Genomic DNA, 16,795 nt, shown 5'->3' with positions numbered 1-16,795 from the left:
ACACAATCCCAGAACCTGGGATAGAGACGGCTGAAACCACATTGCTGAAGCTCTAGTCAGAGGACCAGATGTTATTTTTAAAAAATACATGCAATCTGAAGCAGTAAAAACAAGAAATAAGTGCAATTAGGCAGCAGATCAAGCCCACTAACGACGAGATAATTGGTTAATCATGCAGGTCTGACTTTGTCCACAAGCTTTTTTCTGTTTTAATTTAAAGAAGGAACTTTCCACAGACACCAAGAGTCACGCTCTTGTCTGAACGTTTTTTAGTTATTTGACATTTGAATCGCAATAAAACAGCCTCCGTATTGTAGTTGTACAGACCTGGCAGCAGCCAAGTAGGATTGCTGTGTGTCTCCCAGCCTCAATACACTCACACACTGAGGGAGGGGAGGCTGAATGGGCAGCTCTAAGGCTTAGGAAACACCACAATCTGCTTCACCTACAAAAAGATTATCTCTTATATAAACTTGGTTTGTAGCTTCAGTTTTTCTCCATCATTGCAGAATTTGGTATTCTGTCTGCATTCTGTTTTTTTATCATTTTGTATATTTTTTGCATGTACATTTGTGCAGCTTTTTGTTATTGGGCACCTCTGATTGATTGTAGAAACGAGGACAGATCTGCTGACATCCTTGAGCAGAAGGAGTACAAAGGTCCATCTTCCTCACAGGCCTATCAGAAGCGCTGTAAATGGAGTGCCTGCAATGGGTGTTGCGACTAGCAGCCCCATCACCTCACACACTCTGGCAAGAAACAGGAAGGCAGTGTGGGTCTCTGTTGCCATGGCACCAAATGATTCACAAAAACACTCCAGCACCTGGCTCCAGCAGGCTCTCTGTTTGTAACCAAACACACAACCTCATGGCAACGCTTGTTTGGCCCATCTCCCTGGAAGCCCTAATCAAAAACAGATCTATGCTAAGGCAGCTCTTTCAAGTTCTTTCTTCCAGCGTTTTGTGAAGTGCTGTCACAACTTGATGAATGATATTATAGAAGATCTACTGTGCTCTTGTGGATTCTATTCCTAGTTTTTCACCAGCCCTTCAGATTTGTCTACTAGGTGGTAGTGGTGGTAAATTGTTTGATAAATTACATGTTAGATGTACGGGGCCAGACAGGCTTCCCTAAGTGCACAGAAATAACCAGCTCCACATGTCCACCACAAGACACGGAGAACAGACATCAGAATGTAACACTAGCCATTTAGGTCACTTAGACTAGGCTGCCAGTGACCTTCTCTGTTTCCAGTGGAATAATTAAATCTAGTCACTTTTGGAAAACACAGAGGCACTGGATTGGCAAACCAGGAAGTCGTTTGGTGATGGAGAATGTGTTTGAGTGAGTGTGCATCTACTTCATAAGGTTTTGAGTGAGTGTTTCAATTATTTTTTCTTTGTATTTCCACCTTGCACCACTTTTTTAATTATTGAATCCTAATCAATTGTAATCACCAAACCCTTGACCAGCAGCAGTAAAGGGCAGCTTGCTCTTGTTGTTTGCAACATGTCTCAGAACTCAGGGTTTCCTACTTCATCAGACTGTGTCCAGACGGCACTAGCAGAAGAGCTGGAGTGTTGGTGTGCGTGTGGATACTGCTGTGATCAACATCGCAGGCTTGGCAACTCTGCTGCAAGGTAGAGTGAAAGCAGTGTGGCTGACGAACCCAAAGTTATACACATGCTGCCTGGGAATCTGGTGGGGGGCAGTGGCAAATCTTGATTATCTGGCTCAAGCTGCACTTCAGACAGGCTACCAGACGTTAAACCGCACCACAGCAGGACGGCACAAATCCCTATAGTGGCAGCAGTGTTGTTGCAGTGCACAACCACCTACCTCCCACATACCACTGTCTCAAAGTTGATTTACATTTACATTTATTATGGTATGGAATGTCATGCTGTAATGACTGCAAAACCTCTGTGCATAACAACTTTCTTCTTGTGCAAATTTCGTCTGAGTCTTCTATTGGTGGTTTTCCTGCTGCCTGGGCATGCTTTCTTTCCTTCTGGAGTAAATGCTTCTAGTTCAGTGGATAGTTACTACCAAATACAAAGCCATTCTCATCTGTGTCCTTCCTTCAACTATAAAAGAGAATTCAAACACACAGAAAAACACAGAGTATGATAAATGGTATTCGACATCTTAAATTTGTGTTCTAGGTTGAATTTAAATAATAGGAATACTCTATTATCACACATTATAATAGTCTGATCCTCACATTGTGATTTTTTCTCTCTCTATTTAGAGAAGAAAGTTTAACATTAATTACAGTTAAAAATAAACTTAAGGTAAAAATAAGAAACAGTATTTTCCTAGTTTTATATCATAATTAAGATAAAGCAAAATCTTATTGCTTTCTAACTAGTTAATGGAACAGTCCAAGTATGTATCAAATGACCTAATTGGTTTTTACTTACTTCAGCCTTTTCTTATTTATTCTGGATAAATTTATGATTAGAACATCAAACTGCAGTGATTTAAATTGTGCCTCATAATCGATCGTCTCAGAATGAAATCAGCTCATGGCCCAGAGCCTAATGCCCTAACATTATGCCTTTTACTTAAACAAATCTTTCGCAACTAAGGAGTTACAGTACCTTAAGTGTTTTCCCCCACTAACCTGCTGAAAGTGTTTTGGGGGCACAAGTACATTTCTGTAGTGCAAGAGCTGAAAACGAATGGTTCACAAGACCATTTGAAATGAACTTTTTATATCATATATGACAACTCCTGTAAAACTCAAAAGTTGTTAACGAGAAATAATTTGGTATGTCTGATATCACACCAAGAGGCCAAGTAAGTTAAGAAGAAAGGTTCCCTTTCCATGCTTAATGCAGAAAGTGGAAGATAGTTTAGTTTAGTGCTTGACGCTTCATGTCTGGTAGCCCTGCAAGAGCAGAACCCCTCACCTGCTGTGGTGATGAGCCAGACCATTGAGTGCTTCTCTCTCAGAAACTGTGGACCAGTGGAGTTATTGAAAGCCCACACATGCTGTGGCTCTTGACTGTAGGGATAGTCAGGAGAAATAAACAGCAAAGAAAGGCATTTGGAAGGCTTAATGAAATGAGTCTCTGTAAGGTGGTCTACGATTCAAATTCATCTCTGTTTTCTTAGAATTTGAGTTCTAAGGATGATAATCCTGCCAAATGTATCCTAAAGGGTGGAGGCTGCATGAAACCTATGAAAGAATTAATTTTACTGGCAACACAGCCTGCATCTGAGATTAATAATAAATATTCCCAGGGTAACTACTCAGAGCCACATCTGTAGCCACATCAGTCTGGAAGGGTGGGAGATAATATTTCCTTCAAAAGACCACCCATGCACACACTACATAGACCATAGTATTGAGGTATCTATGATTTCAAAACCAATATAAGAAATTCTTGTTTGGTGTGAATTTGGCTCTATAGCACTGTGGTAGCACATTAATACACTGGAGCTGTCCTGCAGCCGTTGTTACAGTGTACACAAACTATGGCAAAAGCAGATTAACAAAAAGTAACGTGGTTCATCCCAAATCTCCCGAAAACTCCTTCCTGACTCCCGCAAGTGATCCATAAACTCCCAGAAATTGCCCCCAGTTCCCACATTTTTCTCAAACCTGCTAAACAAGCCGCATCTCTGTACAATGAAAGCAAAGTGAGATTATTCAACTGGACTGGTGAGTTAAAGTATCTGTAGTGTATTGCACATATATTATAGTGTCTATCAGCGAATTATTTAATTATACAGCTGTGACTTTTTTACAAGGGGAACCCCTCCGGTCCGCAAGTTTTCTTTCACTGGAGGGACGACCCCCCCCCCCCCCCAAAATCAATTTTTCGAAGTTGGGATGTCTAAAATACTGGCCCCAAATTGAAATTTACAAAAATACTTGAAAATACCTTTTACACTTTCTCAATTTCAAATCCACCAGAGCGAGGTCACACGCCTTGTTTAGAATCCCAGGTACCACATCCTACATCCCACATTCCAAGGTTGGTGTGGGTTTCCCAATTTTCCTACTTATTTACTTCTCTGGTGTAGGACCTTCACAAATTTTTAAGACAGGATAGCGACAGATTATCGTCATTGTAGGATAACGGTAAACACATTCATCCCATGTTAGTGGGGAAGAAAGGCTATGAAGTTTGAGTTTATGAACACGCGTAGAACTCGTATTCTGTTGCTCTTGTTTCTGGCGTTGCAAGGGTACTGTTTATAGTGAAACACCGGGCTTGTTTGAAATGATGGCGGCTGAGCTCCTGTGTATCAGTAAGGAGTGGGTGATTGATAAAGCGCATCTTCCCGAGGGAATAAGTTTAAGTAACGTAACACCGCTTTCTTGCGCTACATATGCAATCACACTCATCTTAATTTTATAAAGCACTATACAATTAAAAACAAACACGGATACAACGTAAAATAATTTCATTAATATTGTAACGCCGTATGCGTTACAATATATAGTATACAATTTAATTGAAATATTTTAGAGAACGCCATTTGGAATTTAAAGTTTCATATTGTAACGCTTACGGCCGACAGGTACTGTGTAAGAGCCGGCGTACCAGAGCAGGTGACGTCACCGCCCTTCCCTGTGATAGCAGGACTACAGCTACTGGGCTGTAAGGGGATCTCTCTTTAGCTCACGGGGCTAGGTCGCTGCAGAGAGACGCGGAAGTCCCGGGTTCGAGCCTCCAGTCGGGATGGGGCCGACCAGATGCGGCAAGGGCGCCCGCCTGAGCCCCCGTTGCGTTACATTGGTGTCAGAGCGGGATGGGATAGCCCTTCGCCGGGGACGGCGATTTAAGTGGGGGAGAGTGTAAAGCTTACGGCCGACAAGCATTGTGTGTAAGAGCCGGCGTACCAGAGCGGCTGACGTCACCGCCCTTCCCTGTGATAGCAGGACCACAGCTACTGGGCTGTAAGGAGTTCTCTCTTTAGCTCACGGGGCTAGGTCGCTGCAGAGAGACGCGGAAGCCCCGGGTTCGAGCCTCCAGTCGGGATGGGGCCGAACAGATGCGGCAAGGGCGCCCGCCTGGGCCCCCGTTGCGTTACAATATTAATTGGGTCTTTTTTATATTTTTTATACTAATCATAGTACAATAACATATTTTGTATATAACATATATTGCCAGCAGCCATATCACTCTGCAAGTCACAACTGGCAACCTACTGAAGCCCAGCAGGTGTGAGCCTGGTCAGTACCTGGATGGGAGACCTCCTGGGAAAAACTAAGGCTGCTGCTGGAAGAGGTGTTAGTGGGGCCAGCAGGGGGTGCTCACCCTGTGGTCCATGTGGGTCCTAATGCCCCAGTATAGTGACGGTGACACTCTACTGTAAACAGGCGCCGTCCTTCAGATGAGATATAAAACTGAGGTCCTGACTCTATGGTCATTAAAATTCCCAGGGCATTTCTTTAAAAGATTAGGGGTGTAACCCCGGTGTCCTGGCCAAAATTCCCAATGGCCCTTACTGATCATGGCCTCCTAATAATCCCTATCTATGAATTTGGCTTCATTACTCTGCTCTTCTCCCCACTGATAGGTGGTGGGTGGTGAGCGTTCTGGCACACTATAGGTGCTGTTGCATCATCCAGGTGGGGCTGCACACCTCCACGTTACCTGTAAAGTGCTTTGAGTGGATTGTCCAGAAAAGCGCTATATAAATGTAAGCAATTATTATTATATTTGTTTACATCCACCGTTGTACTAAAGCTCTGAATCACACTGTGTACATTTTTTATATTCTTTGCAAAAAGTGAAGCTGTATAATAATGAATACACAATGGCAATGGATGTCTGGACAAATTTCAAAAGTCATATCTCATGCATTAGGTTTGAGGTTCTGCGCCAGCAGAGCTGTTTTGTCGTATGTGCTGATTCCTCTTGCAGGTGCAGTGCAGTCCCTGTCTTTGCAGGGTTCCTGTAGTGAGAAGATTCTGGAGATTAGAGAGGCTTTCATCAATTGCAGGAACCTTTGCTGGCTGGACCTGTCCCGCAATTCCATAGTAAGCCTGGAGGTAAAGAAGCAGGAAATGTCCTTCCAGACTGCAGGCTCCAGGTGCAGACAATAGTCACATCTGTTCTCCTTCACTGCTGAGAGCCAGCTCTAAGCAGGACAGTTTTTCTTGAACTGCATTGGATCTCTCTGTCTGTTTACTCTTAATTTATAGCTGTGCTAATAATTAAAGTAGCTGCAGTAGAACTGCAGTAGGAAAAATAAATGGCACACAAGATTTACTGTATTACTGTTGCTGTTGGAAATCCTTGACCATGACTGTCAGTTTTCTCTGGCAGGGTGTGGAGCACTTGATTTCCCTAGAGAAGCTGAACCTGTACTTCAACAATGTGACCACTCTGGAGGAGGTGTCTCGCCTGCAACAGCTGAGGGGTTTGAGAGAGCTGGATCTCCGACTGAATCCCGTGACCAGGCCAGGAGAAGAGCACTGGTGTAGGGTGCCGGCAGTGCTGCAGCAGGTGAAGAAGCTTGGTATGGCTCTAGATAAAGCTGAACTGCATGTGAGCAGAGTCTTGTTTCTCAGTCAGCCACCAGTGTTTTGTATAGTGTGTCTTCACACTGATCTACAGGTGTGTCACTGAATTAGACCTCAGTAATTAATTATAATAATTGCTTACACTTATATAGTGCTTTTCTGGACACTCCACTCAAAGCGCTTTACAGGTAATGGGGATCCCCTCCACCACCACCAGTGTGCAGCCCCACCTGGATGATGCAACAGCAGCCATAGTGCGCTCCCCACACACCAGCTATCAGTGGGGAGGAGAGCAGAGTAATGAAGCCAATTCATAGTAAACATGGGAAAGGTACACAAACATCCTAATGAAAGTTTGTAACAGCAGTTTTTGGTCAAAGTGGTATAAAAAGTAATAAAGCAGGGACAGACAATTGTAAAGCTTTGAAAGGTATTTTCATTACACTAACAATTGCAGTGATGCACAAACCCTGGGAAACTATAGCAAAACAGTGTAAGTGTATAACATACGCATGGTAAAACAATGAGAAAACTGCAGACATACACTTTAGGTATAGTAAGGGTGTCACAAGGGTAAAGTATGAAAAGAACCCAAGGCCCAAATAATTTAACTCAGTATACAGTATAAATGCCATTAGCCTGTTAGGCTATATAAATAGCCATTAGCTGTTCTTTCTGAAGGCATCAGCTAGCAGGAGATCCACTGGCATGATTGAAGCAAACCTTCCTATTGTGCTCCTGATATGCCTTAGTGGCCTCAGTGAAGTGAATGGGAGTTAGTTAAAGCACTTCAACATGTGTAACATCACAAGTCACAAGCATGATTATTACCTATAGGTGATGTTAATGAAATCTTTTAATTTTTTTATTTAAAAAAAATCTAATCCCCTTTGTAAATGTTTTATTTTCACCCATATTTGACTAGGAACTTGTATACTCTAAAGTGAGCCGGTGCTCTAGTTTACCTGCTTTTCTACTTGGCTGGCTAAAGCCGTATCCCGTAGCTACAAGGAATGTTATCAGAACTGAAGGGAAACTCAACTGAGCTCTTACTTCTTGGGGTGGATTTGGAAAGACTGATTCTTTCCAAATTCTTCTGATTCTTGCAGTCTTAAGCTGACTGTATCTCACATAGTTTTAATTCATTTCTTTGTTTGTAGACACGTGCTGTGTTGTTTTTCAGATGCAAGGCCAGTGAGGAGCGCTGAGAGAAAGGCAGTAATGTCACTCAGGCAGAATGAGGAAAACATTCAGTCCATTGTGAAGGAGACGGGGAGGTAAGAGAAGTTGCAGGAAGATGGAAAACTGGAGGGTGGATATCTATTATTTACTGTGACAAGTTTATCTTAGACAGTTTTTAGGATTGTAGAAAAATATTTAGATTATACAGCTGCTGATCCTACAGTGATGTGTTACATGCAAAGATAGACCTTATCCTTTTTGCAAAACAATAAAAATGACACAAAAGTGGAAAAATTAGTGCTGCTTAAGCATGTAATATACAGATTTTAAAGACAAAATCTTTAAAATGATTTGAGCAGCAAGATTTTACAATAACGCAATTTTAAATGAATCTTTGTGTGTTGGTTTTAAAGCCCCATAGAAAACAAACTAATTGGATGTGACACTGCTGTCTGTTTCCAGCACCCAGACAGACACCAACTATCCAGCTGAAGCAGCAAGCTGGAATCCTGAGTTTAAGAACAAAGTCAGATGGAGTTCTGGGCTAACGTTTCATTGTGGTAAGGAATGAGTGTGCAAGTGTGTTCATTTGGATGACAGTAGTAATGAATAACTTTAAATGAGTTTACCTTGTAATGGACAGTTTTATTTAAGTTAAGTTATGTCCAGATTTACACACAATGACTCTCTACACACAAGAGAAAATGTGCATGTGGCTGCAAAGTTCTCTCTTAATTAGGAGATATCAATTAGAAGATAAACATTCTTAACCCATTTTGTGGAAGTTTTATATCATTCTAGTTATCATAAAATGTGAAAAAGATGTCCTTTACATAATGTGCAAAACAAAAGTGGGGGGAATGCTTCTGGACTATGGTTATACAGTTTACTGCTTCATTCATATTTTTTTATTTTTTTTAAATCTCACAAAGTACTAAAAAATACTCTTCTTCTGTATACTCTGTCTTCAGTAGTGATGCCAACTTGCTGCATCTCATTTCTTTTGATCAGTGTTCAAGGAGAAACCCAGCAGCTCTGGGCAGCCAGATGGGACCCTGAGCTCCTCACCACATTCCCACGCACAGAGCACTGTAGAGCACAGCCTGAGAGATGTGAAACATCACAGGGTACAGTTCTCCCATATTGTCTTCAAGATGGAAAATAAGACTTATCTGTCATTAAATGTAAAAAATCTGTCTTAATTAAAATGTAATGTTTCTGTTTAATTTCCATAGGTACAGGACTTGCAATTTTCTACTGAATTTAAGTGCAGTGATTTTGAAGAGGGTGAGTTTTTAACATTTAATTCAGTTTATTTTTATATATTTTTATATTGGTGGGGGTGGAGGGGAGTCCCCATTACCTGTAAAGCGCTTTGAGTGGAGTGTCCAGAAAAGCGTTATATAAGTGTGAGGAATTATTATTAATTATAATTATATAGCGCTCTTCACAAAAAGGTTGCCCCAGGCACTTAACAAAAATGTGTGACAGTACATGACATAACATTACAGAAAGAGATAAAGCCAGCAGACAACGGAGGAGAAAGAAAAACCTCAAGGGGTCCAATGTCAACTGGCTGCCCAACCCCTCTGGGCATGTTAACATTATACAATTCTAAAAAAGTACTAAATGTGGAGTATCAAGTCTTCCATCATGTCCTTCTGTGTGCCAGTACTCATCAACATAGGTAATCTTTTTTTGGATTATTGTCATGTTTTGGATTATTGGCATGAACTGTGGTGTAAAGAATGTGAAGGTGGAGTGAAGAAAACCCTAAAAATGTACTCAACTGGATCTCGAATTACATGCAGTCATATGATTCATTGCTGACAAGGCAAAGCTTGTGGATAAAGAAGGAGGGACAATTAGCAACAATCAAAACAGACACACATTTTGCACATTACCATCTGATTTAAATATTGCAATTGTCATGTTTTTTTGCCTGTATTATTCTGATCAGGAGTGAGTGGGAATCTTTTGTTCTGTTGGTGTTACAGACCTCTTGCTTCAGGTTAAAATCTAAACAAATTAAGTGGGAAGAACATTGTGTGTAAATGCTCGTTGTGGCAAAGAATTAGTTAGGAGAGAACGGTGAAGTAATTATAGTGCTTTGTCACTCTGTTGCATTATTGGGTTTTCACTGTAGTTGTGCAACACAGTTGTTACAACGGAGGAGCCACTGTGTTTTCAGTTACCAAAGTGCCTGCAGTGTGATGGGTTGGGGTCTCCTGTGTTTGGGCTGGTATGGTGTCCCAGAGCCTTGTGGCTGGCTGGTAACTGACATATTAATGCTGTGTTGCAGAGTACCGGCCTCTGCCCTCACCCACCCGCTCCTCTCTGCGGTCTCCAGGTAAGTCGCCCTGCAGACCAAAGGAGGGGATGCGGGTGACCTTCGCTGACAGCCACATAGAGAAGGAGGTGGCTTCTTCCAGGTGTTCCCCCCAGATCAACAGGAGGACAGCGGGCCTCCGGTCACCCACTGCAAATGGACAGGAGACCACGGGGGCTGAGGGCACTCAGACAGGAAGAGCTGCCCCTGCTGGCAGAGGATCCAGGGCTTCTGACAGCTGTGCTGTACCGCACTCTGCCTGCAGCTCCCTGACGCACCACACTATTACTGTGGTAGAGCCAGGTGCCAGCGGAGTGAACAAACCACTCTCAGGTTAGCAAGATATCCCTGAATGTGTTCAGCTGAAATCAAAGTGTAATAGAAAGATCATTCTGCGTGAAAATTGCTTGATTATTTTTAGAAAAAGATCTACAGTAGCTTCAGGAATAATCATGTTAAAAGTAGACCCAAAGACAGAGTGCACTGAATGCCCAAGTATAAAACACAGTTGGCATATTTTCTTTTGGCCAGAAGAGGGAGCAATATTGCAGATACCTAAAGAACAATCAACCAAACATTTTTTTACAAACGTTTTCTTCTACAAAAACAGTTCGATTTTTTTAGGATTGTATATTTTAGGATTAGTATGTTATGCATTCAATATAGAAAATATACATTGATATCACACTGTTTTCCCTTTTAATTGGTGACAAACAATTAAATCCCAAATTCATATCTGGGATTATTTGAAAATACAGTATATGGGAATAGTGTGTGGGGGGGGTCATTGGTGTCCTTTCAGAACTAATTGAAAATATTTACAGCACCTGGTCACTAAAAACATAAACAACTCAGACTCAATAGAAGTAGCTCAGAATTTGCTAACCAAACCCAAGGCTCACTGACTACAGTTCTTTCAGCTGTCAAGCCTTCTCAGCTCTTATTCAGATCACCTTCACACAGGTCATAGCTAGTCAGATTTTAATTATATTATGGAAGAAGGTAGCTCTTTTGGAGAATAAACCTCCTCATACAATTTAGAAGACTAATGAGATTAGCTCTTGATAGTTCATCTCTCATCTCTGCTGTCTTGAGCTCAGCTCCTGCTCCACAAAGCAACTCTACCCAGCTGCAGAACCTCGTGTCAAAATGGGGAGAAGGAGCCAAAATTCAGAATGAAAAAAGGGGGATCTTTACTTTATTTCTCTTTTTACAGACCTGTACGGTTCCATGCACCTAGAGGATGCGGCTTCTTCCAGGTGTTTTTCTGAAGGGTTGTCCCCGAGACGAGGCTCCTCTGTGGACAGATTGAACGAATCGTCACCCCTCAGGCCTCTTGGTGCCCCTCAGTGCAGCTCTCGTCTTGGCACACTGCATGGCCGATCAGCACTCTACACCCGTATGCCATGCTCTGTCACACTCCCAGCAGAAATCAGACGGACCAATAGTCTCAGTAGTCGGCAGTCTGAATTAAAGAATAAAGAGGTAATAAACTCTTTATTGTCTTCTTTACGATGGCCTTTTAAAGTAAATGTATGTTTTCTACTTCTTTTAGACAATAGCCTTCTCAGGCTGTACAGTTTTTAAGTAGTCAACAGCGCACATACCAACCACTTTCTTACCAGAATGTTTCTGTTCTTTGCAGAGACAAGCAAACATGGGTGGTCAATGGTATTAATAAGCGGTTTTTGATTGTAGGATTCTGTGGTGGCAGGGTGTAATTCCCTGGCCCTGCAGAGCCCCCAGACTGACCCTGACCGTTCCTCCATCCTCTGGCGGCTGCTGGACCTGGTGGACCGCCACTGGAATGGAACCCGGTCGCTGCACCTGAACCACTGTTTCCTTGGTAAGAGCCCTGGGGTCAGAAGAGGCTTTGGAGTTCTCCTCTCCGGATCATGGAGCTGCTTCGGCCATCAGTAGTTCAGACAGCTGTTGGGAATGCAGTTTGTAGGTGAACTCAAAATGTTTAAGAGGACAGCTTCAAGTTTAGTTTGTTTTTTACTCTGGGGGTCTTTAAAAATCAGTGGCACTCAGACTAAGGTTAATGACAGGTGCCTTAAAACTAATGGTAACGGTAAATGATATGGTGTTTCTCTCAACCTGTTACCCAGTTTTATGGAAGTATTTGTGCAAGCCTATCACCTGACTGTTTAGAGTGCCTATAGGGCCAATCCTGAACCTCAGGTTCAGACACAATTAAAAATCTGTGGGCCTCTGGAATGGCCTGAGGGTTATCACTAATTGCAAATGTCAAATGGGTGTTATAACAACAGCTGATGATTCACTGCCTGACCAACTAAACAACTTTTATGCAAGGTTTGACACTCGCAACACAGACACTTCACAGAAAATGCCCAGTGAGTCTGGGGAATTTGTGCTGCAGCTGTCTGAAGGTGGTACATCAGGAGGTATGGAGAGCTTTTGGAAAAGTGAAGCCACGCAAGGCTGTCGGCCCTGATGGCATCCCCTTCTGTGTTTTAAAGGCATCCAGAGCTCAGCTGGACCCTATCTTTACTGTAATATTTAACGTCACTATCCCTGTCTACTGTCCCACTGTGCTTTAAGAGGACTACTATTGTGCCACTGCCTAAAGTCAAGGTGTCATGTCTGAATGACTACCGCCCGGTGGCACTCACCCCAGTAGTCACGAAGTGCATGGAGAAACTGGTGATGGGACACATCAACAGTATTGTCCCAGACTCCTTACACCCCCTGCAGCTTGCTTATAGGAATAATAGGTCAGTGGATGATGCTGACACGCTGGCTCTTCACACCACTCTTGAGCAGAAGAGGAACACCTATGCCAGGATGTTGTGTGGCTAGATTTAACAGTAATTGCATCATCAAGTTTGCTGATAACACCACAGTAATCGGTCATATCAGCAACAATGATGAAACTGCCTACAGGAGCAAGGTAGCAGAGCAAGTGGAGTGGTACCACAACAACAACCTCACACTTAACATCGGCAAAATAAAAGAGATTATAGTGGACTTCAGCTTCCTCGGCCTCCAGATCACCGAGAGGCTGAGCTGGTCAGAGAACACTGCTGCCAACCTCACTTAAGCCCACCAGCACCTTCACTTCCTGAGACAGTTAAGGAAGTGGGGGATGAGTAAGACAACACTCACCAATTTTTACCGTAATACAATTGAGAGTTTCCTGACCGGTGGTATTACGGTGTGGTATGGTGGAGCCACAGTACAGGACAGAAAAGCCATACAGAGGGTTGTGAGGTCTGCGCAGAAAATCACTATGACCGAGCTACCCTCCATCGACCGGATATATCTCGACTGCTGCCATAACCGGGCTTGAGCTATACTTTGGGACCCAATTCACCCTGGGTTCTGGTAGGTGGTATCGCAGTATCAGAACATTGACAAATAGATTCAAAAACAGTTTCTTCCCCCAAGCAGTCCACATCTTAAACAGCTCAAATTAGCACCTGCACATATTAGCACCTGCACTTTGAGGTGCTGCACTGTTTGCACTATGTCCTGTCTTGGTTGTATTATAATGTCTATTGTCTAAATTTATTGTCCATGTCTGTTTGTCATTTGTGCCTATTTTTTTCATGTTACTGGGTATAGCTGAATGAGTAAGCATTCCAATACACTTGTATTGGAAGTACAAGTATAGCAAAGAAATCTTTAATCTTGCCCTTCAGGATCAAAACCTACCTGAATACTTTAACCTAAACTTTAAAGTATTAAGTTGGTCCAATTAAATTGTTATTTTCTTCTATTCAGGAGTTGACATCTCCTATAGATTGGACACCCTGAGGATGCTGCAGCTTCAATGGTGTGTCCTGTCAATGTGCCTGTGAGAACATTCTGCTGTCTCTTGCAGCCTCTGCTCATGACCTGCTGCGCAGTCTGTCTTCACCACTGTGTGCAGAGTGCCAGCGAGGCAGGAGCCGGGATGAGCCAGACCAGGAATGCTGTGCGGGGAGAGGAGCAGGACAGAACAGCTGGACCAGCGGTCTGGACCACACTGAGCTACAGCAGCTCAGACACAAGTTGACCATCACTCAGCAGCAGCTGGTCAGTGATTCTCCAACTGCTGCAATTTTAACAGCAGACTGCACACATTCACAAGAAATACATCTGTCGCTTTTTTCTTCATCAGTGGGATGAGCAGTAAGGTAGTTATTGCTACTGGAACACCAAGAGAACAATTTCTTGGGACGTTTTTAGTATTTCTGAATTTCCAATGTGAGATCTTAAAGGTATTAAAAATAAAGCATGATAAATCAAAATATGAATTTATAGTAGATGCAAAAAATTTCAACAATGATGTCTTTTCTTTTTAGGAGTTGCTGAAGAAGAGGCTGTCCAGTGTGCTGAAAGAGAATAACAGCTTGCGAACTCAGATCAGCAGCACCCAAGTTTCTGCCTTGTCTGCAACTGGAGAGAGTAGGTTATTTTTTTAGTTTTATTCCTGATATTATTAGTATACTGCTTTAGATTGCTATTTCTTTATTCAACCTCAATATTGTTATATTAAGACATCCTTATTGTTATCACTTTCTGCCACCTGTGTGTTTGTAGACAAGCTTCAGGAAGCATACAGAGGGCTTAGAGAGCGCGTGGGAACCGTGAGCGAAAAGATAACTCAATCCCACAAGCTGGAGGAGGCACTGTGCCTGCTGCGAGACAGCCACAGGTAGACACTGCTCCATTAGAGGGTGCTGGAGCTGAAGGGAGGCCATACTCATCTAACTCTGCTGCCCTTCTGTTGCAGATCTCTGGTGTCCACAAATGACTACCTGTTAAAGCAGCTGGAAAGAGGGAGCTCTGGGCAGGATTTAGACCATGTTCAGTCCTGTTTGACCTCTGACCTCAGCAGAGCATCTAATGGACTGCAGTCCTCCTCTTCACAGCACACATTACCCTCGCCAAGTCAATGATGCTGGTTTAGTGCCCCTCTCTGACAACCCTCTGCAGTGGCTCTTCCCAGAACACCCACTGTTGTCCTTGTGCTCTGGAGGTGCAATGAAAATGTTTCAAAACTGTAGTCTTTGCAGTTCAGTCTAAAAGTTTAAGAAATGGAACATTGATTTTGGAAGATTTTTATTTATGGAATTGTTTTGATAATGCTTAATCTATGTAAATGGAATTCAACAGTTGTGAGCTATTAACTATTCTTGTACCACTATAGTCCTGAAAAATGGAAAGGACTCATTTGGATTTTGTCAGTAAATGCCCAAGAAATATGATTGGAGTGGGAACAGTGGGACTGATTAATTCATATTCATTGTTATATTAAACATACAATGAAGTAATACAATTAGTTTCTATTTTTCAGGAAAGTTTATATTTTATTTATAACAGATGTAATTTCACATGTGTTTAACATAATAAAATTACATTTTATATTAGTTTTGTGTACTTAGTGCACGGTAGACCCTGCTCCTCTTGCTCCCAGGTTGATACATCACCAAAGCAAACACGATTCACATCAAATGGGCATCTGGAGAAACAACTGAGCTGGATGTAAGTGCCATCACCTATAGAATAGTTTAAGAAGTTTTTTGTTTGTGCATCCGCAGGGTTTTAGCCCTGGAGACTGTAGCACTGAAGTAAAGAAAGCAGTGATTATTTCTCTCTTCAAATAGCAATCAAGATTATGTTTCTAGAGATGTATTTTTAGTTTTCTTGCAATTAAATATATAACGAATCACAGTCACTTGTAAAATTGAAGTTCTGTGAAATGTCAATCACACATCGGTGGGTATTCAATATGGAGTGGTTTATATAATCTGGGAATTGCCGTTTTCGCTAGAAATTATTGTGAAACCAGAAACATTTTTTCTGAGAGGCAAAGCAAGCATTACAGCAATTTCTACAGCAGGACTTCCAGATCCTGCCGTGGTAACACTGTGTTCTGCATGGATTTGATTTAGCTGGGGTGCTATTTAAATAACCCTGTATAACACTAGTGGTATGTGTAATGAGAACTGTTGTATTGGGTTTATCAGTGATTTTAATGTTCCTGCAGAAGTCATTTTTAAGAGGGATTGCCTAAAACATGGATTTATCTAATTCTAATTTTAAAATTATATCTTAAAAGGTGCTTTATAAGAAGGTTCAAAACATCGTAATTGAAGGGGTTCAAGCTTCACAAGTCCTGTGTCATTTATTTATCTTGGTATAAGTATTGCTTAACTAATTAATTGAGCCAAAGAAAGGAAGAGTCTCTATGACATAACATCATAACGTAACGTTTTCGAGTTCACACAGGACAAAGGACAAGGGGAGACAAGATAGTGAAACAAGCAATTGCTTAATTCTCCCATCAAAACCAAAACCACCGACGGAACACATACACAGCGTTAGGGTGGTAACTCGTTAACAGAAGACTACACACTTACAAAGCTACACAGGACACTTAAACTAATATAACACTATTTACATAAACAGGGTCAGCTGCTGGTCATCGTGCTGACCCTCAGACTCCCCCTGGCTACAACTCCAAGCCTGCTTCGCAGGTACCCTGAGTGCCTAGGTGCGCTTCCTCCTCACCACCGGGCGAGGGCGCTACAATAACATCAATTTATTAGCCCTATACAATTTATTGCATTAGGAATTCGTCTTTCCGCATGCTAGACACTAGATGTGAAGAGTTTGCTCATGCATCCCAAAACAAGACGCCATCGGCTTAATCTGTCAGTGAGTGTCGCGCGGAGCGGAGAGTCTGGCTGACCGCGCGGGGAGCCGCTCTTCCTGCCCGTGTGTACCAAGGCCATACAGCCGGAAATAATAACGGAAATCAGTTCGACATCCATAAGTTATACATC

The 16,795-nt window shown here is 42.3% G+C and overlaps 1 protein-coding gene across 2 annotated transcripts; it reads left to right on the top strand.

The window, feature by feature from the left end:
• Window positions 1–5,931: 5,931 nt before the first annotated feature.
• On the top strand, window positions 5,932–15,459 carry LOC107080034 (leucine-rich repeat-containing protein 36-like). Of its 2 annotated transcripts, XM_069181232.1 has the most exons (13): window positions 5,932–6,013; window positions 6,291–6,470; window positions 7,671–7,764; window positions 8,132–8,229; window positions 8,681–8,796; window positions 8,905–8,956; window positions 9,972–10,331; window positions 11,215–11,483; window positions 11,697–11,844; window positions 13,846–14,039; window positions 14,309–14,411; window positions 14,547–14,661; window positions 14,740–15,459. In XM_069181232.1, exons 3-13 carry the CDS (start codon window positions 7,709–7,711, stop codon window positions 14,903–14,905), a joined length of 1,677 nt encoding a protein of 558 aa, XP_069037333.1. In that variant the 5' UTR covers window positions 5,932–6,013; window positions 6,291–6,470; window positions 7,671–7,708; the 3' UTR covers window positions 14,906–15,459. The 2 variants fall into 2 exon arrangements, with proteins under 2 accessions (XP_069037333.1, XP_015223925.2); XM_015368439.2 differs by lacking the exons at window positions 5,932–6,013; window positions 6,291–6,470 and having other exon boundaries at window positions 7,542–7,764.
• The last annotated feature ends 1,336 nt before the right edge of the window (window positions 15,460–16,795 follow it).

Source organism: Lepisosteus oculatus, chromosome 20, assembly GCF_040954835.1.
Source record: "Lepisosteus oculatus isolate fLepOcu1 chromosome 20, fLepOcu1.hap2, whole genome shotgun sequence".
NCBI lineage: Eukaryota > Metazoa > Chordata > Actinopteri > Semionotiformes > Lepisosteidae > Lepisosteus > Lepisosteus oculatus.
The sequence above is the reverse complement of the archived record's forward strand: the minus strand, read 5'-3'. Positions and strand labels throughout refer to the sequence as shown.

Bases quoted from the DNA above. Each gene is read 5' to 3' on its own strand.
- LOC107080034 (XM_069181232.1), top strand. From the start codon at position 7,709: ATGTCACTCAGGCAGAATGAGGAAAACATTCAGTCCATTGTGAAGGAG. The intron at 7,765-8,131 runs GTAAGAGAAGTT...GTCTGTTTCCAG, and splicing joins ATTGTGAAGGAGACGGGGAG to CACCCAGACAGACACCAACT. The intron at 14,040-14,308 runs GTCAGTGATTCT...TTTTCTTTTTAG, and splicing joins CCATCACTCAGCAGCAGCTG to GAGTTGCTGAAGAAGAGGCT.